The sequence below is a fragment of the Amphibalanus amphitrite genome, unplaced genomic scaffold (genome assembly GCF_019059575.1).
Source record: "Amphibalanus amphitrite isolate SeventyFive unplaced genomic scaffold, NRLGWU_Aamphi_draft 000750F_arrow, whole genome shotgun sequence".
Taxonomy (NCBI): domain Eukaryota; kingdom Metazoa; phylum Arthropoda; class Thecostraca; order Balanomorpha; family Balanidae; genus Amphibalanus; species Amphibalanus amphitrite.
In genome coordinates this window covers 163,597-191,336 of record NW_024882244.1, presented here as the reverse complement: position 1 = coordinate 191,336, position 27,740 = coordinate 163,597, and the positions used below count along the sequence as shown (strand labels likewise).

The window sequence follows — 27,740 nt, the reverse complement described above, 5'->3', positions numbered from 1 at the left end:
GAGATCCTATTCAAATGCATTAAATCACGCTCGCATCAATCGTACGCACCTCCCGCATACGAATGATGCGGGAAGGATTTTAATGCATTTGAATAGGCTCTCGCGTGCGATTTCCTGACTGCGGAAAGAGTCTGTTTCAGCTTTTATTGAGCTTAGCTGCCCGACGGCGACCGTTTTTGTAGTAGGTACACTGTGGCTGGCTGCCCGATGGCGACCTTTTTTGCTAATAAAGATAAAAAAGAGTTCGTGTCTCAGTATATATTATTATTCGCAATATATACCAGCAGAAGCAACGCAAAGAAGCAATGATTGAAACACGGATCCATCAGGGTACGACGCGATCGTGAGCACTGGCGCAGCGCTGCCTCGCGACTGGACGGCAGCTATCTTATGTCGGCCATAGTTACATAAATCAACCATAGAGTATTACGAAAACTCGGCGTTCGTTGATTAGCTGGATTAAATGTTATAAAGGGTCGTCTTGGTCAGAAGTCCGCATTCGTGGCTCTCAGTCTCTTCTCTTGTTTTCCTGGCTAGATGGCGCTGGTCGGCAGTCTCGTGAGGAATAGTATAGATGTCGCCCGAAGTCAATGCCATGTTCTTTTCTGAAAGAGAGGCAAAGGCTGTCAAGCGTTCGGTGATTAAAGCTAAACAAGTTTATCAAGTTTCCATGGAAACCGAAAGCGCTTTTTATGTTAGTGAGCGCTACTAGCGCGCAGTGAAAGAGAACCCATACCCCTCATGCTCCTCAATGGCGCATTGGCCGCTGTTCAGTGAAGGCGGTGGAACTACAGGCAAAGTGCTCTTCAAAAGGCAGGCGCGTGGTGTTGGTGTGAGGCGCGGGCACGTAAGGCGTATTGGTCGTGTGAAATCAATCAACCACTGCACGTAATTGCCGGTAGGTGCAGTGCTACGTGCGAAACGTCGACGATCAGAAATGTATTCTTTGTGTGTGTGTGTGTAACAAAGAGCAACTTGTTCTGAATTGATTCACGTGAGGCTTCGGCACCTGCTGAGTGCTCGCTGCTCGCTCACTTGCGGACGATTGACTGCTGCCTACTGAGGAATATCTATTTTTATTATTAATCAAATACCTTGTTTTCGCTATCATGTTCATCCAGCTGACCAACTTGTCTTTTATGGGCAAATTCTCAGTAGTGTTGTCAGTAGTGTTTGCAGTGCTGAATTTGTCCTTTTTTATCATACTTAGGTACATCACTTTGAATCATCACTTTTAATATTTGATATGCCGTGACTGCATCATGAAATTTTGTACTCACTTCCCCGAAAATTTGTACTCAGACACCAAGAAAAAAAAAGAGAATTCCCACCCTGCATTCACGCTGCCTTATATACCTTAAAAAGGCTTTTGAGCTTAAAAAAACAAATATTTATTGCTAATTTCTGTTGTTTTATTCTCTAAAATAAGTTAAATATACTTACAGAAAGCCTGGTAATGTGCTGTATTTTTCTTTTCTGCGCTAGACTGGCTATTTCCCTGCACACGACGTGGCACTCCAGCGTCTCTTATTGTCGTATCATAATATTGGGGTTTATATCCCCTCAGATGCTAAATATTATAATCTTAATTTAGATTAGGCCAGCTGAATGTAATCTAATTTAAGATTATTCAGCTGATTGTGTAATCTAAAAACAGATTAGTCAGCTGACAACATAATCTTATTATAGATTATTTCCTCATTGAGGCTGATTTTTTAATCTTAATTTAGATTATGTTCCCATCATAATTCAGGAACCCCAAAAATTTTCTAAGAGCTGTTTTGGTGTTTCAGAGGAAGTTTGTTATGTCAACTTTGCTTTGTGAAAGAGTGATGTGATTCTGTCACTCCTGGGCCTTTACACAGCTGTTTCTGCAAAGGGCTGCTCAAATGCCCAAATATGGGCATAAAATAATCTAAATTTTGATTAATCTATATTTAGATTACCTCCCTGCAGTTTGCCCAACTGAAGAGGTAGGTACCTTAACCTACCTATGCGTCCTGCGTCGGGGCCTACCTATGCAACAAGCACCACAAAGCAGTCAATTCAAACATTCAGGCTTCAGCTAGACTTGGAAATGATAATTATCATAAAAATCCGTTAAAATTTTATTGTGAGTCAGGATTTAGACAGAATGAAAGACCCATTTCAATTTTTATTCCAATTCAACGTGAATTCAATTTCAAATTCAATCGCCGATTTGCCCAAAATGACCCCCATATTTACCTATTCGCATCAGGCAGCCTTCCCTCGGCAATGTGACATTAAAAATGAACAACTCCCATCAATCGTGCCACACTTATGATGAATCGAAATTAACAAAATCCAGCATCTTCCATCTTCTCCGCAACCGATATTTTCAAACGAACCGGGCGCTTTCAAGGCACTCCCATTTCAATTTCGCTCCGTTCATGGCTCACACAACATTGCATTCAAAGTTATCAGTCGTCAGCAAAAACAACCGAATCAAAGGACGGGATTCTTTTGACGTCATTTAAGTTCTCTCTTGATTTCTAGTTTATAGTTATGTCCTTCCCTTTTCTTTATCATGTATTAGAAATGTAAAACAAAGTCTTTAAATGATATAGGTTTCAATTTCAAGCTAAAAAAGTCAAAAATACAAAGGAAAGCTAAGAAAACTGATCAAAATTTCACAACGTATGATGAGTTTTGCGAGCGAAGTTTGCGATCCGCAGTTATCGAACGGGTCGCATTTGCCGCACACCGGTGTATGTGCGTATCTTGTGTGTTGTGTGTGCTGTGTGCTGTGTTGTGTTGTGTTTGGTTGTGTTGTGTTGTGTCACATTGTGTGATACTGCATATTGAAGTGTGTTCCAGTTGTAAATGATATTCGGGTGCAAACAATGATTTAGGGCATTGCTGTTGTACCTTAGGTACTGTGTTGAATTACATTTCAATTGATTTGTTTGTGGCATTCAAAGCCAGCTAACCGAAACCTGAGAAATCTCAAAAGTTTTTCGAATTTCGAAAAAATGGAATATATGTGATAATCCCTGCACCCTTCTATCTCCATACCAAGTTTTAGATCGTTACCTCCTTTTTTGGCCAAGTTCAAGTTATAGCGAAAAACTTCAAAATTGATGACACCAAATTTTTTAACTCAATTTTTAGCAAGTCTAGACCACATAGCTCAAAACAAAGACCACAATTGAACTCCCTGTGATGAGCTGCATCGAATCGATACCCATTTTATGCAAAAATATCAAGTTTGAAATTTGACCTAATTTGACCTGACCTTGACCTGACCTTCACCAGAACATAATCTTAACTGGCACCAAAGGCTGCCTGACCCACATAATCGCGTTTGGCATATAAAATGGACCATAAAACGTGCATCACATGATATTTTCATATTGTGACCCTCAGTGACCTGACCTCTGTGACCTGACCTGGTATCAGTGACCTCAAATAGCAAAATAAATATGTTTGATAAACAATTCCCCATCGATGATTTTCAATGAAATGCATTTTACTCGATTTTACAACACATTTCTTGAAATGTCTGTAAACGGTGAAAACTCACGTTTGACCTGACCTGTGACGTCATCGGTTTGACCTAGGTCAATGAAATTTGGTCACAAGGTAGTTCGCTATTGGGGCTATCCAACACCATTTGCTGCTTGTCGCTATGTTGCGTGGTTCTCGAGATCTTAGGGGGGGGGGGGATTGGCCGTGGCTCTGGAGTGGTTTCGGGACGAGACGTCCCCGCCCCGGTCGTCGCGTGCTCGAACTGGCGAGCCGCCCTGAGTCTTCTCAGCGGAGGAACGGCCGCCCAGGTGAGGCCTCAACTCTCGGCATGGAGATGGTTATGGAAGACCTGGTTGAACATCGCCGAGCGAGGAGCGTCGTTAAGTAATACTGCAGTGGGTTCCTGCCCACTGCAGTACCGAGGGGAATGAGAGCGCAGACGACCTGGCAAAACAAGCGGCAGCCCTGAACTCAAACGCCCGCTCGCTGACCAGGGCGGTGCATTGTGCGGCCTCGCATCAATGGCGCGACAACTGGTCCGAGTCACTATTCAAGCCACTCCTCGGGAGCACGCCGGCGCTCCCTATTCCCGGAGAGGACCGGGAGGACGTCGTTTCGGTGCACCAGATAAATGCGGGCCACTGGGGCCGCAAGCGCTCCAGTACGTGCACCGAATCGGCTGTCTCCACTCCGCGGCGTGCCAGCAATGCCCGGACAAGCGGTGCCCCGCGGCGCTCTGCGCCGAGAAGAGGCTGATGTGCCGGAGCACGTGCTGCTCCGCTGCCCGGCCCTCGCTGACTCCCGCCAGCCTCGAACACACCGTTCCGCCGATTTGTGTGGACCTGGAACTTCCGGCTCCGGCCTTGTTTTACGGCACGGCGCTAAGCCCATTACGGAAACCCAATTGAGGTACAATTGGGTTTCCGTGGAAATGAAAAACTTATGTGGGAGAGCGTCCAAGGCTCCGCAACACTCTGTCTGGTTGATATAGCCTTGTTCGATAGATGTGCACATGTGCTTTATATAAAAGTGGCTTAATTTTGACACATATAGGCTCCCAACTTTCGGCGCAAATCATGCAGAAATTTCAGGGCAAAATTGCTTGCGCCGTTGGCGCTAGAGGGTCTTACGGTCGCCCAGCGTAGTGCATGGATGTTTTCCAATCTGGCCATTCAACTCAAACAAAAAGCGTGTCACGGCAATAGAAGACCACATCCAGTAGGTACCTGCCCCTTGCGATTCACTCCAGGGTGATTATTGTGTGATGTGCCTCATTCACGGCAGATTTGCTTTCTTTGTACTTTGCCGCGGCAAGAGAAGCGGCCCTCAAGGTCTGCCATCAGCCATGCGCATCTCGCGGTACCACCGAGCAACAACGCCAAACCCTCACATGACCCGAGAGCATCTATTTGAATGCTGCAGAGTGCAGAATGCAACAAACTCAGATTCTTCCGACGCAACTTATTAGCTGCGTCGAACATACCCGATAAATCGTTCGCATCTGACTGGAGCGGCGGAGCGGTGATCTTCTAGCCCTCACATCGGCCGTGCACTCCTCGAAGCCCTCACATCGGCCGTGCTCATCCCTCTCAGTCTACCGCCGGCACCTCGCAGAGCCGAGCGGTGCGTTTCGTATTGTAACAGTGCGAACTTCCAGGCGACCCACGTGATTGATGGGGCCACCAGCGCTAGCATAGTCCGTTCTGACCACTGCACGCTCATTTAGATCCGAGAGCACACTGAATTACATGTCGAAGCTCCAACAATGTTTTTGTTTTCGATTTTCCTTATTTATCTCGTCTGGTCTGTCATGTCCGTCACTAAGCCAATTCCGCACGACACTACACTAAATCCGCGCCGCACCACACCAAATCCGCACCAGCCGAGCAAGCCCGCACCGACGAGATCTCGTCGAAAGTGCCATACTTTGCAGATTGGGCTCGTGCACTATCAGACTCTGCCCAGTGCCTGCCATTTACAGTGGCAGTCCCTTTGTAATGTGAAATTTATTTGTTACAGGGAGTTGCAGGCACATAATCTGGATACGTGATACTCTGGTTGTGACACAAGAGAATTATGCCCACAATTCGTTGTGTTCTCTGCGCTGCAAAGCAACCACAGGACACGGTTTTCCAGTAAGTACAGTAACCTAGTTATGATTGTGCCTATCTCATACCTTCCACTGTACCTTCTGTGTATATTGTGCCTGTCCCGTAGCTCAGCTGGTAGAGCATCGGACTCCCGGTAGTGAGAGCCCGGGTTCGAGACGCTCCGGCGCTCGATATATGAGACTCCTGACGGGGATGGTCTGCGGCTGGTGGGAACAGCCGCAGCCAGTTGAAGTCAGTTGAGTGGGACAGGCCGTGTCCGGCTTTGAAGGGCACATTTAACTTTGGCATCTAAATGCTCCCGTTACCCGGAATTGCGCGATCGGACGGTAGGGGTCGGGGTCTACGCAACAAGCTCTGCTTAGCGTGGGCTCCGGCTCTGTCAATCCGTCCATTCAAACATTCGAGCTAAATTTATATAAAAAATTGTGCTGAATATTGCAGTTATTATTTGATGTAAGCGCCCCGTCATTTGTGTTTCTACCTCAGCTTCTGTGTTTGTTTCTGTCTGCATTTCTCTCTTTTCCTCTCCCTCTCCCTCCCTCCCTCCCTCCCTCCCTCCCTCCCTCCCTCCATCCCTCCTCTTTCTAGCTCTTGTTGTTCCTTTCTCCATCTACTCATAGGTTCTTAAATGGTTAGGTGTACAGGAATTGTTCATTCCTCCAGCATAACATTATGGGCGCAAAATGACCTTAGGAGTTGGTGCGTCCTAAAGCCCCAAGTAACAAACAGGCCTCTGGTACGCCATTACAGCTTTCAGGAACAGAAGAACAATGCTTTTGCATTAAACTGAACTGTTTCTCATTGCAGGTTTCCCAAACACACTCTCTCCCAGAGACAATGGATGACAGTTTGCAATCTAGAAGAGGTGAGACCATCTATGGGAGTATGTGTCCGCCACTTCGAGAGGAATGAAATCAACCTCTCAATGAAAGTGCCAAGGCTCTCCCCAGGAGCGGTTCCTACACTGCACGTGAGTATTGTGTGCTTCAGGGGTAAAAGTTACACAATTTTCTCCTTTGTCACCACTGCCAACCGTTGATTTGCCGATCGCGTATTCATGTAACTCTTTGAGTCTTTTGTCGTACTTTCCATGGGCGCCAATGACCACTGTAGTCCGGGCGCCCAAAAACCCAAATTCATCATCATCATCATCACTTGTACTTTCCATGGCTCGTCCCGTAATTACGGTCGTGAGTTCATCCGTCGCTCGGCTTTTTAACTGATAAGCTTGACACTGGCTAATCATTGCCAGCCGTGGCCCAATCCGGCCCGTACCGACCCTCGTCTTTACCTGACACCCGCTGTGAACGGCCTCAGGCTACCATTAGTGGATTGACAGGCACCATTGCTATATGGTGCCTGGAACGATGTGATCTCCTCGACATGCCACCTGATTTCCACTTTCCCGACCTTATCAGAGTCACCGGCCTGTCGATCGCTTACTGTCCTTCAACTCCTTTGTTGGTCACCAGCCGCTGTAACAATCATGTGCTCTGTTCATATCCAGGGCCTCGTTTCATAAAGCGAGTCCGTAACTTACGCCGGTTTTTGGTCTTGTATTGCAAGTGCATGTGAAGCGATGACGATAGTCTGAATCGTCGAATTGATTTATCTTGCAAGCAAGAACAGAAGGGAGAAGGGGAAATAAATTTATCGCTTCGCATGCACTTGTAATACAAGCCCAAAAACCGGCGTAAGTTACGGACTCGCTTTATGAAACGAGGCCCAGGTAACTGGCAATGGCACGATCTGACTTATTTGTTGATTTAAGCGGATGTGGTGCACCAGACACAAAAGATATGTAAATGCATTTGTTCATCAACGTAATCAAGAAAAATAGATGAAATGTTTGCGAATTCCTTGGATGCTACGTGGCACCGCTGACATCCATTTTTTGTTTGTTCTATTCCAGCCCAACTGGCCGTTCGAAGGCAGACTGATAGGCACCATTGGTCCGCCAAAGCATGGGCCGCCTCAGTCGAACTCAAAACCACTTCGAGAGGTTCCTGAGAGACAGGCTCCTCCGAGTGAAATCCCAATGCCCATCGCTCATGCTTACACACACAGGTAAAACAACGATGAAAGAGGCAGCTCACTATCAGGTGGAAGGAGCACTAGTGAAAAATAATCGGCAGTCTGCAACTCCTGCAATGCCTGTTTGTGCTCGGGGCGAAATTAGCGGCATCCTAGTTTGCACAGGAGAGCGATCGTATCCGCACTCTCGCCTCGTTACGCGTTGCTTTGGTACAGATATTATTTCATGGTGTAGTGTCAGCCTTGAATTTGCATTGGAGTTAACCCGCGCCCCGTAGGGGGGGGGGCCGAAACGGCCCCCCCTGTCCTTTTCGGTCGATATCTCCTAAACGGCTGGAGATATCGCCACCAAACTTTCAGGACCCCTCCGGGCATCAATTTTACACATTGTGACCAAAAATTTTTCCAAAGGCTATGATAGGTTGGCCACAAATGACGTCAGAGTGACGTCATGTTCTGTCATTTTCGACCGAAAAAAGACCTTCGCGAGAAGACCTGTCACGCCTACAGCTTTGAAGATACAGAAAAATGATCAAGACATAAAAGGTGTAGAATTGACAGAATTACAAAACTGCTATCTCGGATTTTTGAAATTTTGGAGTTTTAACCCCCAAAAATCAAAAAAGCATTTTTTTTTTTATATATTAGCCAAAAAAACCAAAAAGTTTTTTGAGTTTCGAAAAAACCGGAATATATGTGATAGTACCTACCGTCTTCTATCTACATACCAAATTTCAGATCGATACCTCGTTTTTTGGCCAAGTTATAGCGAAAAAACTGTTCAAAAATGATGACGTCAAATTTTCAAACTCAATTTTTGGCAATTCTAGACCTCGTAGAGCAAAACAAAGACCACCATTTAGACTCCCCGTGACGAGCTGCATCGAATCGATACCCATTTTATGCAAAAATATCAACTTTGAAATTTGACCTAATTTGACCTGACCTTGACCTGACCTTCACCAAAACGTGACCTAGGCTGGCCCCAAAGGCTGCCTAACCCACATAATCGCATTTGTCATGTAAAATGGACCATAAAACATGTATCACACGACACTTTCATATTGTGACCCCCGGTGACCTGACCTCGCTGTGACCTGACCTGGTATCAGTGACCTCAGATAGCAAAGTATGTGTTTGACGAACAATGTACCATCGATGGTTATCAATAAATTACCAATTTACTCGATTTCACAACACATTTCTTGAAATGCCTGTGAACGGTGAAAATCTGACTTTTGACCTGACCTGTGACGTCATCGGTTTGACCTAGGTCAATGAAATTTGGTCACAAGGTAGTTCCCGGGTGGGGCTATCGAACGCCGTTTAAATTTTGAAAATCGGACGGTAACTTTCCGAGATCTTAGGGGGGGGGGCCGAAACGGCCCCCCCCCCCTACGGGTGGTAGGGTCCGCCGGTAGCCCTACGGGGCGCGGGTTAACTGTCTTTTGGTACCCATGTATCTGATTAAGTGTACGCTGTTCTCTTTCTACATAGACTAGTACATGCATGCCCCTGAAGTTCTGGCCTTGGAATGATTTAAAAAATTTCAAATAAATGTGTTTCCTACAGTATATTGTGTTGTGCTCATTTTACAGCAAGCCCGCCGTGCAACCGTTCGTTCAGCCGCTGATGCAGCCTATGCCCGAGACGTTCAAAAAGATGAAGATCCCTTCGGCGACCTACAGTCGGCTACTGGCCGTTCAGAATGTTATGAAGTCTTCGTCTGTCGAGAAGACCATCGAGCGACTGGCCGTCTGGTGAGGATTTTTTACTGACCTAGGGCTTGGATTAATGTTACACAAATCTCACGATGTTGTTTCCTCCTCATTGCTGGGAGAGAAACACATACGCCTTCCCTTGAAGTTGTTTCGTATGCTCTTCAAACAGAAACTGTTAGACAAGACATAATCAAGGCGTGTGAGATGTGATTTCAGAACGTGTTGACTCTTTCAGGTTTTTGAGAAAGGAGTCGCGGATTGAGGCCCGGCGACATTTGGAAGACGACATCTCGGCTGAGGAGGTAGACAGGTGAGATGTGTTTGCCATACATTACTTTGCTCAAATGTTGCCAATTTCTTTTTTTTTTGCACTGAGATTCCTTTCTGAGGACTTACGATAAGAGTTAAGTAGATTGCCTCATTTTCTTTAATTCTCAGTCTCGAACCACGACGATGACATTTAAGGGAACATGACGTGTCTGCCTGGCTATCACTGTTTATTTTCTTTATTTTCAAATAATCAAATTAACACCTCTAGAAGAAACAAAACTCGGCATTATTCCTCTTAACACATACTTTCATGAACATCCAACGTTTATCACTACTGGTGGTCCATCGTCCTGCGTTTTTCGATTTTTGTCTAATCCGTCCTACCCTTACATTGACCTCCCGTGGTCATCGCTGCCCAACTATCTCCACCAGGGAGCTGGTGGGCCCGCCGGAGGACGGTATGGCGGAGAACGGTCCGGCAGAGGGCGCGTCGCCGCCAGTCCCTGTGTCGAACCTGCCGAAACTCTGCCACGACCTGGCTGAGGCGGAGCTTCTCCAGGAGATGTATGTACTGAACTTCTGTGGAGCGTTGAATTGCTACTGTAACCAGAGGTGGCAAAATGTGGACCCGAGGACCCGGTCCAAAGAACCAGTCCGGACCCATATGGGTCCAGACCGGTTCCTGGAAATTTTCTGACGGGTCCAATTATAAACCATACTATTGCACACGTCTACACATGATTGCAAAATGTAAATTCAATGGCAAGAAAACATTTGCTCATGTAGTATGTTTTTTGCACACTGAAGCTGCCAGTAGGAAGTAGGTTATTTTATATCAGTTGGTGACATACCAGGGAAATAAGCTAAAATTAGAGCACTCTATTTATTGCTCCTGCCCCATGTTGAAGAGATACCCCTAAAAGCGTGATCTTTTATCGGCCCTTACGCAGCAAGGCAGTAATTCTCAGACCGGTGGATGGTATCAATAGAAAGAGAATGCGTCAAGGATTAACATGAATTAATTAAAATAACGTTAAAATGTTAATTAAGCGTGGAAATTAGTCCCAAACATAAGCTAATTATTGCTCCTACCTCGGCGACGGCGCTCCCCGCAGTCGGCGGAGAAGCTAAAATAAAAGCCACCATCCTCCTCCGTAAGTCAATTTTAGAGCGGCCGAGTGGGCCGATGCGGGGCCACCAACTGAGGTGAGACGTGGCTAGTAATTGCAAACCGCCATAGAAATCAATATCTTAAGACGTACAATATGGGATGATTACTCTGAAGCTGGAGTGAAAGCATGAGTAGATTGCAAGAAACGAAATGCATAGATCGGTTGAATTATGTACAATAGGCACAGCTCAGATGAAGCCATTTCTATGATGTTGACATATGACATAACCCTTCCTCTCCTCACCTATGACCTAAGTGCATTGGCAGTTACCGGCACAGTTTTAGAGCACGAGTGCATTTCGCCATCGGACCGCAATACATGTTGCTAGGCTGCTGCAATTACAACGAACATACGAATACTGCCTTCATTCGTAGACGTTTGTTTTTTAGGCGGTCTTTGACGTGCAAGGGGGCATACCTGTCGACAACTTGAGTTTCTCCGAATTTCAAAAACTCCCAGAATTTCAATTCCTTATGCACTGTTGTAGGTACAGCTATGTTCACAAGTTTTCGTTTCCTCCTGTTCTAAAAAGGATGATATTTGTCGATTTCGTGCGTCGCTGATAGGAGGGTGCGTTTAATAATTAGGCCCAATGCTTTCTGCATCCGCGAGTACCTTCAAAAGGGAACAACAGTTTCCATTTATTACACTATGGGACATGTGACAAAATGACCACTGGAACACGCATGAAACGGAGCTCATATTCCTAAAAATGTCTACAATCACTTCGTTTCTGACACTATTAGCAAATACCATGTCAAGTTAGGTGGTTGACAGACAGTCAATGGAGATCTGGGGAGACTGAGTGATGCCAATTCACCACTTAACTGATAATGAGGGCCGAGGGAAGAGAAACATGCAACATGCACAACTGACAACTTGACAAGTGACAAAACACTACCACTATTGCGCAGTGCACAACCAAATAACAGCAGCCAGCCCAAAAAATGCTTTTGGTGGCTAATTGCAAAACAAGTCACTAATAAATGTCTTAGTTGCAGCTGAACACTGCACAATAATCACACTGTTCACACATTGAGTGAGATGCCACAGGTGGTTTGAATCACACTTTGGTTCAACTGCAAATCTGAAGTGTTGTCATGAGGTTCATGCCTCCATGATCACATCACTTTGGTTGTGGTTGACATAACACTTGTAGTCTGCAGAGTTCCACATGAACTGCAGACACCTCATCTGGTGGTCTTCATGTTGCTCAACTTCTTCAGGAGGCAAATGTCGACCACCCAGCGGAAGCATGGTCCTGCAGAAAAGAAAGGTAATGCATAAGGTACAAACTTTATCTGCTGAAACAGCTCCTTCTGTTGGCTGTTATTAAACTTTTAACATAGGTAACATAACAACATGTATTCTATGTATATTACATTTGTTGAAGTAAAATACTGCCGGCTATTTCAAAACCAGAAAATGAAATTATATTGCTGCATAATTCACCTGCTCAGCTATCAGTATCAAATAATAATTTAATATTTGGCATATTCTATATAACACATTCATAGAATATTCTACTTCACGTCACAAGGACTCACAATCTTTCTGTTGGGTGTTTGATTGACGCATTAACTAAGTTTGTCTTAGGTTTTATTATTGCAAAAAATTCATATTGCATTATTGTATCAAAATACTGCCAGCAATAACAAAACAAGAACATGAAATGCCAATGAGCAAGCCGCCTTTCCTTAAAATGGATTACTTTGAAAGGAATTTTAGTTTCTTTTAAGGAAAAGGAGAAATGATTATCAGGTAATTATCAGAAAACCACTCAACCAGCAAGTGGCTGGGTGGTTTCACAGCAAACATCAAGCCAAAACATATACTTACATCTATCTAACAATTGAGCCATTTGACTACTACAAGGATATGTGAGCAAAATAAGATTCCAATTATCCAATGTTGAATTCCTTGCAAAGTTTATGCCTTATTTTATGAAAATGTGTCACTAGAATATGATATTTATCATCGAATATTATTTAATTTACGATTTATTTCGACGGAATGCACATGGAGTCCCGCGCCATTTTCGTCGACGATGAATATGATCGTGTTTCATGAAGAGATAAGGGGTTTCAATGGTCTTTCAAAGCAATAATTTGATGCAAAAATTTGTAGGAAATAATATGAAGCTGGTTCAAATGGCCATCAACCATTTAAAACACCGAAAATACTCACAACTCCGTCCCGACGACCACGCAGCACCGCGCACGCCACACTACTGGCACAATGCCAAAACTGCTGTCACAGCGGAAATGTTTTTTTTCTCGATTGCAATTGTGGAATTATTTATTAAACAGAAGATGATCTTTCCGAAAAAACGACTGATTTCATACACAGATGCATGGAAAATAAAAAAATCCCGATAAGTTTATTTGTATTGTTTTGTCGATTTTGACATGCTCCTAGTTTGCAGCCATATTTCGATATGTTCTACAGGGAGTTCAGAATTATTTCAGGACCAATCTTTTCCTCATTCATTTTCCCGTCGATCATGAAATTTTTAGAGCGGAACAATTGGTTTCCAGGCGGTCCGAGCGGTTTTCGTGAGAAGGGTGCAAAAATCGGCGTCATTTTTAGAGCCTCGACACCAGCTCAACACAGGACCCTATGGGAGACGGTGAAGTAGCGGGAGCAATAAATAGAGTGCTCTAATTTTAGCTTATTTCCCTGGTGTGTCACCGACTGATATGATGCAACTAATGATACCTACAAATAGTTAGTATCAATTGACTTTTAGGGAACGGGTCCGACTGGTTCCGATTTCCAACTTACACCGGGTCTGAGTCTCTGACTGGTTCCAGAAATGTTCAGTCGGGTCTGGTTCGAGTCTGGTTCCCAAAATTTTCATCTTTTGCCACCTCTAACTGTAACTGAACTAGCTGTCCCATTTTCTTAGAATTTCATGAGCTTTTGATGCCATCGCGTTGATGCTATCACTGAATTCCTGGATATACAGTGGCTCACTTTTGATTCTCAATGTACTGTTTGTTCTTGTTATGAAATAAGAATGTGAACTCTGCAGTTGTCTGGCTTCACTTTATATTATAACTATTCGTTCCGTTGAAATGAATATTGTGTTGTTTTGTCAGTAACCACCAATGTCATTTTGATTATTTTTCACCAATACTCACTGGCATTCACCGTCTGTTGAGTTGCGTCACTTTCGCTAAGAGTCGCTACATACCTCACGTCCCTCCATCTACCCGCTGCAGGGACGTGCAGCTGGAGTCGGAGGACGACCCGGCGGCGATCGGCGCCGGCCGGCCCGGCTGCGGCGTGCTGTGTGACGGCGCCGCGCCCTCCCCGCACTGGGCCACTCCCAGCGCGGTGATCTCAGAGCCGCAGCTGCACCAGCTGCTGGTCGAAGCGCCCGTCCGCTGTCCCAGCTGCATGCAGCCCGTGGCGCCGGCCACCAACCGCATCAGCCTCTCCTACTGCGTCAACTGGGTGAGACAGGCGAGCGCCGCCGGGGGAGCGTTTGTGTGAGGTGTCGGCGGGTGATTGTGGGTGTTGGTGCCGGGTTGAGAGAGGGGATGACTCCCAAGGTTTCGCTTACGTTAGAGTCGAGTGACCGTTGTCGCAGCAGTGACTAGTTAAAGGGACAGTATCATCGAAAAAAAAATCAATGTATGGGGCTGATTTTTTTTACTAGCATTTCTTATTTTTCTGAATCAGAAAAACATAGTTTGAGGACCGAACTCGGTGAAAAATATTGCAACCACATTTCATTTTCATGATTCATTTTCATGAGCGAACCACCACTATACAAGCATGGCCGCCAGTTTGGAAGCATGCAAAATTACTACAGAACTGGCGCAGATAATACATTATTGACGCTACGCTTACGCGGTCGTTCTTCTGATTGAGTTGTCCTTAGGGAGAGGTAGCCTTAGGTATTGCCTATAAAAATATCACGTGACAATTGGAGGGAGTGACAATTGGACGTGACAATTGACAATGGGAGACAATATCACGTGACAATCACGTGATAAACGTCATACATTGGAGGGAGATTGTGATTCAAGCTGGAGGAATTCCTTTGTTGAGCCGCTAGAATCCGAAGGAAACAGCGGAAATTGCCTACGACTATTTAATGAATTTAACGGTGATGAATAAGTGCGAAAAACGTTTTGGCTGTATAAAATTTGATGAAATGACCAGGGTAAAAGTTTTATTACTGGCGGTCAATTCAAAACGGCGCAAACATTTAAACAGTGAAGATAGTGAAGCACGATTCAAAGTGTAGTACACATTTCGTACTTTGAGCGGCGATAGCGGGATAACGGTGTGGAGCTTCGAGGATCGGTCTTCAGTTCCCGGACCAGAAAGGTGGGGCCTATGCAATGTCAAATTTCATCAAAATGGTGATACTGTCCCTTTAAACGTGTTTCGTACTAAGCCATGAACACAGTTTTGCCGTCGTTTTTTTTTTTTGTTGCTTTTTTATCATTTGGAAGCTGCCTTTGGGTGATTCCGCGATATACGTTTGTCTCATGTGCCCTACGCTCGTTGTGTCAATTTCCACAGCTGCTGTTCTAACACCCTCCCCCTTTCCCTCCGTTGCAGGTGTGTCCGCTGTGCGGCATCCCGGCCCGCCCGCCGTGGCACTCGACCTCTGGCAGCGGCCAGGTGACCACGTTTGACGCCGTGTTTGCCGCCGCCGTCACCCTGAGCGGCTGCTCGCCCACCGGTGTCCAGCGGCTCCTCAACTTCGTCAACATGGGTCGCCTCAACTGTGGCGTATTCAATCGGCTCACGGATGCAGTGGTGTCGCCCGCTATCGCGGATAAGTTCGCGGACGCGATGGAGGCGAACCGCGCGGCGGCGCTGGCGGCATCACCAAAGGGGCTGGTGGTGGCTGGTGAGTGGGGTCGGCGCTGGCTGGAGACGAGAGAAGGGGAGAACCAGGAGATTACTTGGGCTGGTAATGATTGCTGTTCGATGTTCATGTCGTTTTGGTCTCATCTTAATCGCTTATTATTTTTGTACTCTGTGGTCGTTTTCAATTTCGGAAAGTGTAAGTATGTCTGGCGTACCTTTTCATTATCCAAAATTCTTTCGGCTGTTTTCCACGCCCTGATGAGTTTTCTAGTCCGCCAGAACTAATGGAATTCAATCCGTTTTGGTACGTTGATGCTCTTTAACCCCCAGTCGTTCTCAGTATCGGTGACACTTTCCGTGTTTTCCGCAGGCAGTTACCAGGTGGACACTCCGGACTTTTCTGTGTCGTTCGGCACGTACACGCTCGTTGACAATGTCACCGGACTAGTGGTAGCACAGGTAGGTAGGCTGCATTCCTGCGCCGCGAACCGCGTGCCGCCTCCTCACTTCGCGTCATCTCTCCGTGCTGCTTTTTCATGCTGTCATGCCTATCAAGACAGCATGGATAGTAGTCTAGACAGTTGCAATACTACATATATACTATTGATACATAAGTCGATATTATGCTCTCAGTGTTATTGTTGCCAAATTATGTGCACTGGTTGTAATCAGAGACACATTTAGGGCTGTGGGGAGTTGACCTTTGGGCGCCGATTCTACTACTTTCGGGGCGCCCAAACACCCAAATATGAAAGATATCGTCATCAGAATCACCCTCTAATCGTGTCTGCAGAGCACGGTGCCGCACCGCGGTCCGGGCGCGCCCACGCGACGGGAGGAGTTGGAGACCGTCAGGCGGTGTCTGGCCGACCTGCGGCGCGCAGAGGTGCTCGTCACAGAGTTCATCTCCGACAGGCACGTCGGCGCCCAGCGGGTGGTTGGTGAGTGACTGCGACCAGTGCAGGGCAGGGAACAGTAACTACTGACTAACCTAGCGTTATGTCTATAATACGGGGTCTAGTGGGCAACACGTCACAGTGACACAACATATGAGCGGTGGCGTCTACTGTTTGTTCGGAGGTGGAAAATGGCGGCTGCCAATAGGTGCCTGACCTTTGTAGTGATTGCTAAAGGAAAAACTGATAAGCGTAGTGTAGTTTTCACACACTTTCAATAGCGGTTTATGATTGTCTCATTATCTATGCTTTATTGTTCGAACATCGGTTGTTTATAGTAAATCATAGCCTTTGCTCCTACTTTCAGCACGATGTCTGCCGGCGGCGAAGTACTCGTACGATATCAGAGACGCCGCAGTCGACGTGGAAAAACGGCTAGAGGCTTTCGCCTCCCGGCCGGGCTACAAGCCGCTGAAGTGCTGGATAAGCTACCTGAAGAACCACTTCTGGTCGTGTGCCAAGGCGGCAAACGGCAACTTCGAGCTTTTCGAGGTAAGCTAGCTTCTAGCTGTATGTGAACTGTGAATGCGTTTTGCAGGATGATGGGTATGTTATGTGGTTGTCCGAAGTCCCGCTCACGCTTCATTTGTCTTTTGATTTCTCGGGTCCACTGATCCATTGTCGCTGCACGCACCTTTCAATCCATGGTGTCGTCGCGTTCCTTTATCTGCCACTGGGTCCACAGTGTCTCCGTGTTCGCCTTCTCAACTCTGGCGCTCCTCCTATCCTCTTCCTAGTCTACTGTACCTTGGAGTCGGTTCCTTGTCGATCGATCCACCTTTCGGTTCACAGTCGCCTCCGGCGCCCCGTCCCCTGTCAATCCTACAGTCCACGACACAGTATGCCTGGTTAGTGGTTACATAGCATTTTTGACGAAGCTTCAGCTCATTTATTTTGCGATTATTTCGATGCAGTGCTCTTGTTAGATTTAGAAAGCATCATTTTGTAAATTGTAAAGCACCATTGGCATCTATTGCAACATCACGGGCGGAGCTAATGAGCTTGCAACAATCCCTGTGTAAAGGCGGCTAGTGGCGCCCCGCTGACCAGTCCACCTCTCCACCCTCAGCGGCTGTGGACGATAGCGGCGCACCATGTGGTGGGCGTCCACTGTAGGCGGGACGACGGCAACAGCTGCAGCCACGGCCCTATGGAGGACGCTGAGGAGGGCCGGCCGTGGCTGGAGCCCGGGTCGCCGGCGCACGCCGCCGTCCTTAGAGTGGTGCACGACGACCGGACCATGCGCGTGGCGCGACACGCCATCGCGTTCAGGTGAGAGCCACTGGAAGGAGCAGAATGAAGATTAACACACTGGCAGCGGCTGGGCAGTCTGGGCATGCTAATGATATTTCATATTGCTCGTTTTGAGTCGTGTAGGTGATCGGGAAATTCAAAACTTTTTTCGTGGCTCTGGGCTCATGCTGCCGTTTAGCTTTCTATCGCTGCTGACTGCCTGTTGAATTCGAATTAATGTATAATGGATTATTATTATTATTTTTTGTTTTGTTTACGTTTATTCTTATAAACATTGCTGACATGCGTCGGTACGGTGTCGTTAGTGTTTACTGAGGCCCTCGCCGACTGTCTGCCGTTTTCAGACACGAGAGCCGGCTGGAGATTCTGCGCGCCGTGGACCGGCAGTACACACCCAAACAGGAGCCTTGCACGTGAGTTAACATCATAACGAACCCCGGGCTGGACTCACTGAGCGGTTCCACGCAATCATAGACGTTATACCCAGCCCTTCGAACAGACAATCTCCGTGCCCGTAATCACAATTAAATGTTACTCTTTTCCCGGGATAAATACTCCGAGTGGAGAGTAGGCGAAACCCAAAAATAATGCAAGATTCTCAACGAAACCCTGACGGCTGACACTTAACCCGTGACTGTGAATACGACACCGGCGCGGTAAATGATCAGGAAAGTAGGTATTCAAAATCGAGTTTGAGATGCTGATGCTGGGAAATATTGTCCACAGAGCTCCCAGAAATTTTGTTCAACGTTCACAGAACGTGCTGTTAGTTATAGGCATGTAATACAGGTACCGTAAGGTGGGGCTATTTGAGACAGTGGGGCTATTTGAGACAGTGGGGCTATTTGAGACAGTGGGGCTATTTGAGACAGTATTTAAAATGGCTATAAAATAAAAACCACTTAGAATTCATGCTTAATTTTTTGCTCAGGCGATTTACTGATTGATTCCACACCTCCCTGAGCAAAAATACCACACAAAAATCAAGCGATCTTCATTTTATAGCGATTTTAAATGCTGTCTCAAATAGCCCCACTGTCTCAAATAGCCCCACTTTACGGTATACTTTTAAAATTGCAGAGGCTCTCCACCCATCGCCCCTCCTACTCCTGCCGCGGGCTGTTTTGACTCATCCCCTGTTACCGGTTCCAGCCTGAGCAGGCTGGTGGCGCGGAAGCGGGCGGCCGTGCTCGACTACTGCGCCCACCTGGGCAGACCGTACGCCAGGAACGGAGACAACGGCGTCAGGTGAGACCGGTTACTCCGCGAGTAGATTGTACTATCGCGGGTGGCGCGGTCTCGGCTTCAGACCAATTAACAAGACTGCCAATAGTTACTACAGCCCCGCCTGAGACGCTGGAGGAGTTCATGGATCGAGACAGAGATCGAGCTAACCGTATCGCAGCTGCTGCTCGACTACCAGCTGACGCCGGAACGACTGTGCGGTGATAACCAGTATTACTGTACCAAGTGCACCGGCCTGCGGGACGCCGAGCGCCAGCTGCGACTGCTCTCTCCGCCAGCCAACCTGGTCGTCTCCTTGATGAGGTTCGCGGTTGACCGGCGCACCGGTGCACGCCGCAAGGTTCTCACCCCTGTGGAGCTCACCGAGTGGCTGACAGTGCCGCTAGCCACCGGCCCGCCCGCCCAGTACCGGCTGTATGCAGTGATAGTCCACGCGGGCCATTCGCTGTACGCTGGCCACTATTTCTCATTCTGTCGCGCCTCCGGTGGCGGTGGTATTGATGGGATGGACGATACCGGCTGGTGGCGGCTGGACGATGCGTCAGCGGTGCCGGTGCCGGCGGCCACCGCGCTGGGCCGGCCGCACCGCTCCACCGAGGCAGCCTACACGCTGCTGTACCGGCTGACCGATGCAGCGGTGGCGGGGGCGGCGGGCGGCTTGTCGGCGCTGGCCGCCCTGCCTGGCCCGCTGCGAGCTGCCGTGGAACGAGTCAACGCCGTTTTCCGACGGGAGCGGCAGAGCCGGACGGCCGGCGCACTGCCGATGGTCCACGACGGACGGCCGCCGCCGGGTGCCGGCTGCGGCGGCGACAGCGGACCCGGCGTCCCTCGGATGCGTCAGCCGACGACGAGGCGAAGCGGTCCAAGCAGGAGAACGGCCACAACGGCGTCAACGGCCAGGTGGCGCCCCTGATATGCGTCCGCCCCGACCTAGACCCGCTGCCCCGCCCTTCTGATCTGGTTCACCCGTGCATGATGTCTCGCCGCATCATTTTATTGTGCTGTTGAATGTACCTGTTTTGGCGAGTTCATGGATGGTTTCTTAAAACTTGCTTAGCTGCAATTTTTCCTTCTCCGTAAATTGATTCATTTTTAATGAAAACTTCCAGTCGCTTTTAAGAGTTCATTACGCACTGCGCTGGTCGGCTCTTAGCTAGGCCGAGTGACTCCGTTCCGTTTCTGCAGGCTCATTCGCTGCTTTCAACAAGCATTCAGCTGAGCTCTATGCTATTTCCTAACGAAGCATCCACAATTTTAATGTTTATAATGTCGCTATGCCCCGTGCTGATATGCCCCCGTGTTCGATCGCAGGCACATTCGGGCGTACAGCCGGGCCGGCGGCCGCTACCTGACGCGCCCGGTCCGGTCGGCCAAGACGTACCCGCACGTGGCGTCGCTGCTAGCGCGGGTAGCCGAGCGACGGCGAACCACCACCATCGCCGAACAGACCGTGCTGGCCGCCGCCGGGTAGAGCGGGAGAGAGGAGAGAGGAGAGAGCGCCGGAGAGACGGCAGAGCGCTGGTGAGACTGCGGATAGGTCACATTCCAGCCCCTGAGCTCGTAGCGAAACGGAAAACCATATCTTTGTGATGCATTTTTGTCGGTTTCGCTGTATTTTGTGCCAAGCATTCGGTGATGTCGTGCGTCGTGTAGGGTAGCTGCGTCTGCTGCGGCAGCTGTTGTGATGTGCTAGGCGGTGTCGGCGTGGGGCGGGGTCCAGCTAAAAGCATAAGGGTAATTATCGACGGTACATGGTAAGACCTCGAATTATGTGATGTTTTTCGAATTAGTCAATGTGAGTGGAATGTATTTAAAGATGCGGAGTGATTCGATCATCCTCACAATACACACGCTCCTTTGTACATTGGCGTGAGTCTGGTATTGACTATGGCAGAGGCGCACACACGAATAACAACGCGCAGAGAAACACGTCAGATCCGAACATGAGTCACACAATTGCGATTGCAATCCTCTAAGGCTAGTTGAGACTAGGAATACATACCACACCGTGAACACTCGTCAGGCACAAACAAGGCTATAGTGTAGCGATGGCAATCCAAGATGCAAAACAGCAGAAACAAGAGGCGTGATGTTGCTTACAGTTCGCCGAGCACCAATACCACGCGGCTACAGCAACACTTAATCAGTAAGCAGCTTTGTACCGCGTGCCTAGTTTCCTTCGAGCCCTGTGAAAAGGCCTCGGCCCCCACGCCCGGTCCCCATCCCAGCTACTGGCACCGACATTGTCGTAGCATCGAAAATAAATATCACACGTTCACAGCAAACTCACAAGGATCACTTGTGCAATGACGGCTGAACTCGTGCACTTTGCGCCAACAATGCAGGGGCGCATAAAACCATCCCTGGGAATCAGGAGCCGCACAATGGTCCTCGATACCGACAAACGATCGCTTTTATCTGTCGTAAGAAGCTGCCATTCTTCTCCCCTCACACTGCGGCGGTAACCAGGTAGGGCTGCAGCGGCACAAATTTCCCCTTCCGCGCGCACGCCTCCAGCCAGCCCGGCCTCACAAACATCAGCTCAGGATGATCAGACGCCGCCTCGTCAAAGTTCTCATCCCACGCATCCTTCGTGATAACGTACTGCACAGTATCACCGAAATACTGCTCCAGCTTGCCTCCAAACGCGGTGATCGCTCGAGCTGCCTGGCGTCGCTCCTCTGTCGACATCGCGTCCCCGTACAGGAGGAAAGTCCTCCCGCGGAGGAAATCGGGCAGATCGGGAACCTCCAGCGCGCTCGTGTCTGGCCGACCGTTCCCCTCCTCCATTTTCGGTTCGTCTTCATCGGTATCGGCATCATAGACGTCATCGGAGTCGACCTGCACCGGCGCGCGGTAGGCTCCCGACGCGGCCCGTTTGGAAGGGGCCTCCGGTGATGGCGGCGGTCGTTTGGTGGCTGTGGACTGAGGACTGGTGCTGCGGGGTACTGAGGGTGATGATGCTTGTCGGGATGGTGCTGAGGTAGTGGACGGGGTCGGCTTAGCAGCACCGTCCGACGACTCCTTGGCTTTGGATTCGTGGAACCTGTGGAGAAGATGGTTCGAGTTAAATGTGAGATATGCTAAAAGACGCGTCGTCAATGGATGTCATTTGCGCACGAGCGAAGCCTTTTGCTTGATAATTAGATAATTTACTAGTTACAATGGAGATGAAGAAAGTTGAGGCATCATGCACGCTGAAAGTTTAGGTCCTACGGTGCCTTAGACTGCGTTGTAGGGTCTATCAAGGCAGCTGACTCTCGCCATGCAGCAAAAAGATGTAAACCAATGGTACCTATTGGTTAGCGACACATCCACCTTCAGCAGTGCGACACAACACTCACATTCTGATCTCGTCATCGGTGTCGATGTCGTCATCGGTGCTGCCGCCGTACTCGTCGTCATCCGCCGCAGCCGATGACGTCTGTGACGCACCCGCGGCGGACGGCGCGGTAGTTGACGATTGCGGCGCACCTGCGGCGTATGGCGTGTAAGTTGATCGGTCAGATATAAAATATCTACTGTCAGAGTGGCCGCGTTCAATGTCAGATCATCTAGTTCAAAACTGTCATTCGAAAGGGATTCAGTCTCGAAAGTACTTTGTAAGGTCATTATGCCACAGTCACTGAATGTCGAAAAACAGTGCCGTCATCTCCGTAGTGACAAGTATAATGTTTTGTAATTAGTTATATTGTCCTAGTACACTGACAAATAGCATGTTGACCAACAGCTGTCTCCACGGCAATCCTCCATTTTCCCCAGAATTCGCACTATCCTCTCTCCTCCCAGGATCGAAGCGCTTCCTCTTCTAACTGGACCATCCCTCTCTCCTATCACCGAAGCGAGGCTCTCTCCATTCCATCCCCTCACCAGCCCGTCGTGCACCCCTCCCCTCACCTGGCGGCGGCGCTGGTCGCAGGTCCTCGGCCCACAGCTCGTCACCGCTGTCCGGCTGCCGGCTGTCGGACGGGTCCGTGGCGAACTTCCTCCAGCCCAGCCGGCGACGCTGCTTGGCGCACTCGGTCAGCCACTCGCCGCGCACTATCTTACCCTTCCCGCGCACCGCCGTGAACTTGGGCGTGTTCCGGAACGCGCAGCTGATGAACGGGCAAAAAAGGTGGAGTGTTAGCAAAGTAACAAGCAAATCAAGCTAGCGGATACGTAAGTGGTCAACATGTTCTGGCCTGGATTCGAAATTCCAAAACCAATCGTCTTCATATTGGGGGAGGAAAGCCAGCATATTCTATTTACAAATGGACATAATTCTAGCAGATGATAACAGATAGCTGAAATACCTAACGCGAAACCACAATTCAGATAGTCCAATTTCCGCTCTCTAGACACAGACATCACATATTCGCCATGAAATAGCACTGCTTGGAAATGTTTTAATTAACATCAGGCTGGAAATTTTAGATTACAGGACAATACGAACTTGCCCAGACCTAAAAATATCTACCTTACGATGTGAGGAAGATTAAGATGTGAGGAAGAGGCTGGAAAGAGGCGAGACTCACATAAGATGTGTGCATCCGGGCCCCCAGTCGGGCCGGTACGTGGCGCCCAGCTTGATGCCCTGCTCTCGGAGATCTCCACGCCGGGGGTTCTGGTAGCCGCTCATCGCGAACACCACGCCCGACAGCAGTTTCTTGTACGGACGGTAGATGGCGTTTGCGGGCGGCCGCGGCGCGGCGCTGGCGTCGCCGGAGCCGGCCGCCGCGCCGTTACTGGTTGGTGCGGACGAACCGGTCCCGGCGCCGCGAGCAGCCGGCTTCTGATCACGCTTCTGGGTAGTATCTGGCTTCTTTGGGGCGGTATCTGGCCCCTTTGGAGTTGAAGCTGGCCTCTTTGGGATGCCTTCCGCCTTGTTCTGAGCAGCGTTTGGCCGAGCCGCGGCGGCCGGGACGGAGGGGGACGACGTGCCAGCTTTCGCTGAAATGGAGAACAAACGGTAGAGTAAGTTCAGCTGGAGCTCTAGCATGTCAAACATCATTGCACCAAATTTTTGAGCTTTTCAACGAAGCTTTGGCGACGAGGTAAGCCCCATCCTTATGCGAACACGTCAAATATGGGCATTATCTTAACAGCAACAATGACGTCTTGCAATTCGGCCTCAAACAAGCGGTCTTCACACTAGGGAGAAGACCACTAATCACTATCGATTTTATCGCTCATGATTTACTATAGTTCGTTTTTCTTAAGTTTGCCCCTCACTGTAAACGTCTTTTTGAACACAGCACGAGAATTGCTAGCTGAATTACTGAGAAAACTGGTTGGCGCACATTGTATTGGAGATATGAATAATATTTTCCAAATAAATTTTGAACACAGACGATGTAACGTTAATGTTAAACGCCGTGCAATTTATTAATTAGTTCAGACATAATTCCTGAGAAGTCGTCTTTCACTGTGGAGCTGTATAGGTATGGGTAAATACGAGCTATGAGTCTGTGAAATAGTAAACAAATTTGACAAAATTAATCGTCTGTGAAATATGGTGAAATCAATGTGCGCCAACCAGTTTTCTCAGTAATCCAGCTAGCAATTCTCGTGCTATGTTCAAAAAGACGTTTACAGTGAGGGGCAAACTTAAGAAAAACGAACTATAGTGTGTCATTCCAGCACTTACCGCCGTTGCGGACGGGGGTATTCTCGGGGCGTGCTCTCTGCTTGGTCTCCGGTTTCAGCTGGTAGTGACCGGTTGGCTCGGGCGCCTGCTCAGAGGAGGAGCTCGCGACAGCGTCGGCCGGCGGACGGCGCGGAGGCACCACACGGTCAGAGCGGTCGTCCCGCTTCAGAGTCCCGCCACCTGCGAAAGGACACACAAGTCAAGGGCCATCATTGTTGCGGCCAGAAGTAACAAAGCTATCTCTGGTCTGTGCATATGGAGGTGCGTTCATGTTAGAGTTCATCGGAGGCTACTCGGAATGTCATTGTCATTCGGCGCCCGTACGGAAGCATACCGCTTGAGAAAATAAAACTTATCCGAATGGCATAAAAAGGAAAAACAGCATCACTTAATGGCAACTAAAAGAACAGGTCACTGTACGGCTAAGCACCAATAAACGACGAAGACTTCATATGAGCTCGACTTCCTCCAGACTCCAGACCATCACATTGTATTTCGAATCCAGCCCTCCTTTCTTCTCCCGACGGCGCCACTCCCTAGCGGCACTAACTACTCCAGTCATTTTGCACTCATCCTCCCCTTTTTCTCCTTTGGTCGAGCGACTCACCGGCGGCCGCGCCCAGCTCTGCCCGCCGGTTAAACAGGCCCCCGGTGCGGATCGTATCCTCCGACTCCGGCTTCAGAGTGAACGCCCCGAGCCGCACCGTCTGCTGCGCCGGCTGTTTCTCCGTCTGCTGCGGCTGCTTCTCCGGCTGCTCGGCGCTCCGGAACCGCACGAACGCCAGTCCGTAGGGAGACGTGCGGCAGAACGGCTGGGTGCAGACGACGCGCGCGCAGTCCCACGGTCGGCCCAGCGCCGCCGCCGACAGTTTGTCGCGGTCGAACAGACGTACCCGGCCCGGGTTGGTTCCGCCGCGCGACTCGGCCGGGCTCATGAACGAGGAGGTGGGTAGCAGCACCTGAGGGGAGGGGAGGGGGTCAGCACTTGGTAGAGGGTTAGTGGGGAGAAGGGCTGCACTGATTCCATCACTGATTTTTACACCAAATTCTAGGAGCATCAACAGCTTTGTTCAGGGTTATATGAATAAGCATATCTTTTCTAATTAGTTTTCTGGTTTGATGTATTCATTAGGTAAGATGATATCAGTTGCATATATTATTTTTTTCAGAAGTACAAATTCGATAAAAAGACTCGCCTGAAAATCTCTGACATCCTCTCCCAGTTTTCCAACCAAAATTTCAACAAAAGCAGAGCCTTCATTTCCAATATGAACAGCATCTATTTCAGAACTCTTCTCAAATTTTAGCAGCACTGAAACTTCCTTTTCACCAGCACTTTTGCTCTTCCACTTCTTGTAGCTCTCAGTGCATAGCAAATTATTTGCTGGGAAACCCTGCAATCAAACAATTTCTAGGTGAATCATGAATGGTCATACAGGGGCAGCTTCAACTTTCAAGGCTAAATGAGCTTCACAGAAAAAATATGAATAATAAATATTGATGGAACAAGTGCTGTGCACTGCTGCAGGTTATGATTGAAACTGGTAGGTCAAGAAAAAGAAGATCTGAAAGAGCAATTAAATCAATGTGTCAGTCGGGGGAGGTTTGGTCAATCGTTGTCATTTTTAGCACATGCCATTTTTGGCAACCATGTGCTAAAAATGACAACGCTATCAGCTATTTTTAGCAACGATGAAGCCGATTTCACTCCTCAGCGAGGAAATCACGATTTTGGAAATACAAGCACTGATTTTGGAAAAGAAGTGCTACCACCTGGTGCAAGAAGAAGAAACCAGCTTTAATATGGCCGTTGTTTGTATGGTAGTCCAACGTTGAAGTATACCCTTTTTTGTGGCCCGAAGTTGGAACTTTAAATTGAAGCATCCGAAAATGATCGATATTGATCGAAATCATGATGTTGATGAAATAAATAATATGTTAAGTTGAGAGAGGAGGCCATTTTATCCAGATGCGGTGGTTTACTTCTTGAAATTATTTTTGCTTACGACGACTGCCATGTAATGAGGGATAATTAGCAGCCGTCATTAGCAAAAATAATTTCAAGAAGTAAACTACTGCATCTGGATAAAATGGCCTCCTCTCTCAACTTAAAATATTATTTTTTTCATCAACATCATGTTTTCGATCAATATCGATCATTTTCGGATGCTTCAATTTTAAGTTCCAACTTCAGGCCACAAAACAAACTACCATACAAATAACGGGCATATTAAAGCTTGCTTCTTCGTCTTGCACCAGGTGGCAGCATTTCTTTTCCAAAATCAGTGTTTATCTTTCCAAAATCTTGATTTCCTCGCTGAGGAGTGAGATCGGCCTCATCGTTGTCAAAAATAGCAGAATCGTTGTCATTTTTAGCACGTGTGACAAAAATAGCAGTTGCTAAAAATGACAACGATTGACCAAACCTCCCCCGACTGGTGTGTTTGCTGGAACAAAAACAAACTCCAGTATATAAAACTTAATGGGCTGCTGAAACATTAACTGAAACATAAATGTATGCAACAAAAGGCAGCAAATGTAGATTTATTGGACAGGTATGTAGTAAAGAGCAAGTAGCATACAAATAATGCGGGTAATCCACCTTTTTTAATACGGGAGCCATGGCAGCCGCAGACACTTAAACAAGGTCCATTTAACTTGAAATAAAAACCGAAATAAAAAACAAAACTGAAATGAAAATGAAAATTTGTGGGCTAATTAGCGACAGCTAGCAGTTAAGGTTCGTTTTGATGTCAATGTCATGAACTTGAACTTGAACTTGAACTGCAAAACCATAAGTGCTTACCGGATCTTCACTGCTGAAAGCCATTACTTGGCTTATTTTAATATCAGGCATCTTCAATAAAATTCAAAGCCACTGAGGTGAATAACCTAATAGCAGTGACACGGAATACACGCTGAAATTACACAAGAATGAAGACACATGCATCACCACAACCAAGGCTATATAAACCACCACAACAAAACACATGAGGCCGACGTGTTTTGTCATTTGTGACGCGCCC

The 27,740-nt window shown here is 47.9% G+C and overlaps 2 protein-coding genes and 1 long non-coding RNA gene across 8 annotated transcripts; 1 reads left to right on the top strand and 2 right to left on the bottom strand.

The window, feature by feature from the left end:
• Positions 1–243: 243 nt before the first annotated feature.
• Positions 244–2,408, bottom strand: LOC122365595. The gene is made up of 2 exons (XR_006253772.1): positions 2,227–2,408; positions 244–605 (listed from the first exon to the last, which is right to left on the bottom strand). It is a non-coding gene; the product is annotated as an uncharacterized LOC122365595 (long non-coding RNA).
• Positions 617–20,947, top strand: LOC122365593. Of its 5 annotated transcripts, none has more exons than XM_043336934.1 (16): positions 617–637; positions 5,509–5,624; positions 6,408–6,570; positions 7,513–7,667; positions 9,233–9,394; positions 9,591–9,665; positions 10,058–10,189; positions 14,022–14,256; positions 15,376–15,670; positions 16,001–16,089; positions 16,424–16,571; positions 16,894–17,078; positions 17,656–17,858; positions 18,185–18,253; positions 18,993–19,088; positions 20,397–20,947. In XM_043336934.1, exons 2-16 carry the CDS (start codon positions 5,566–5,568, stop codon positions 20,554–20,556), a joined length of 2,226 nt encoding a protein of 741 aa, XP_043192869.1. In that variant the 5' UTR covers positions 617–637; positions 5,509–5,565; the 3' UTR covers positions 20,557–20,947. The 5 variants fall into 5 exon arrangements, with proteins under 5 accessions (XP_043192869.1, XP_043192870.1, XP_043192872.1 ...); XM_043336935.1 differs by lacking the exon at positions 617–637 and adding an exon at positions 654–898; XM_043336937.1 differs by lacking the exon at positions 617–637 and adding an exon at positions 2,695–2,729.
• On the bottom strand, positions 20,942–27,740 carry LOC122365594 (DNA repair protein XRCC1-like). 2 transcript variants are annotated; one of them, XM_043336941.1, is made up of 8 exons: positions 27,521–27,740; positions 25,911–26,108; positions 25,322–25,673; positions 24,715–24,894; positions 23,603–24,017; positions 22,983–23,182; positions 22,430–22,559; positions 20,942–22,131 (listed from the first exon to the last, which is right to left on the bottom strand). In XM_043336941.1, exons 1-8 carry the CDS (start codon positions 27,569–27,571, stop codon positions 21,534–21,536), a joined length of 2,124 nt encoding a protein of 707 aa, XP_043192876.1. In that variant the 5' UTR covers positions 27,572–27,740; the 3' UTR covers positions 20,942–21,533. The 2 variants fall into 2 exon arrangements, with proteins under 2 accessions (XP_043192876.1, XP_043192877.1); XM_043336942.1 differs by lacking the exon at positions 27,521–27,740 and adding an exon at positions 27,317–27,448.

Bases quoted from the DNA above. Each gene is read 5' to 3' on its own strand.
- LOC122365593 (XM_043336934.1), top strand. From the start codon at position 5,566: ATGCCCACAATTCGTTGTGTTCTCTGCGCTGCAAAGCAACCACAGGAC. The intron at 10,190-14,021 runs GTATGTACTGAA...TACCCGCTGCAG, and splicing joins GCGGAGCTTCTCCAGGAGAT to GGACGTGCAGCTGGAGTCGG. The intron at 17,859-18,184 runs GTGAGAGCCACT...TGCCGTTTTCAG, and splicing joins CGACACGCCATCGCGTTCAG to ACACGAGAGCCGGCTGGAGA.
- LOC122365594 (XM_043336941.1), bottom strand. From the start codon at position 27,571: ATGCCTGATATTAAAATAAGCCAAGTAATGGCTTTCAGCAGTGAAGAT. The intron at 26,109-27,520 runs GTAAGCACTTAT...GTTTGATTGCAG, and splicing joins CTTTCAGCAGTGAAGATCCG to GGTTTCCCAGCAAATAATTT. The intron at 25,674-25,910 runs GCGAGTCTTTTT...CCCTCCCCTCAG, and splicing joins AGGATGTCAGAGATTTTCAG to GTGCTGCTACCCACCTCCTC.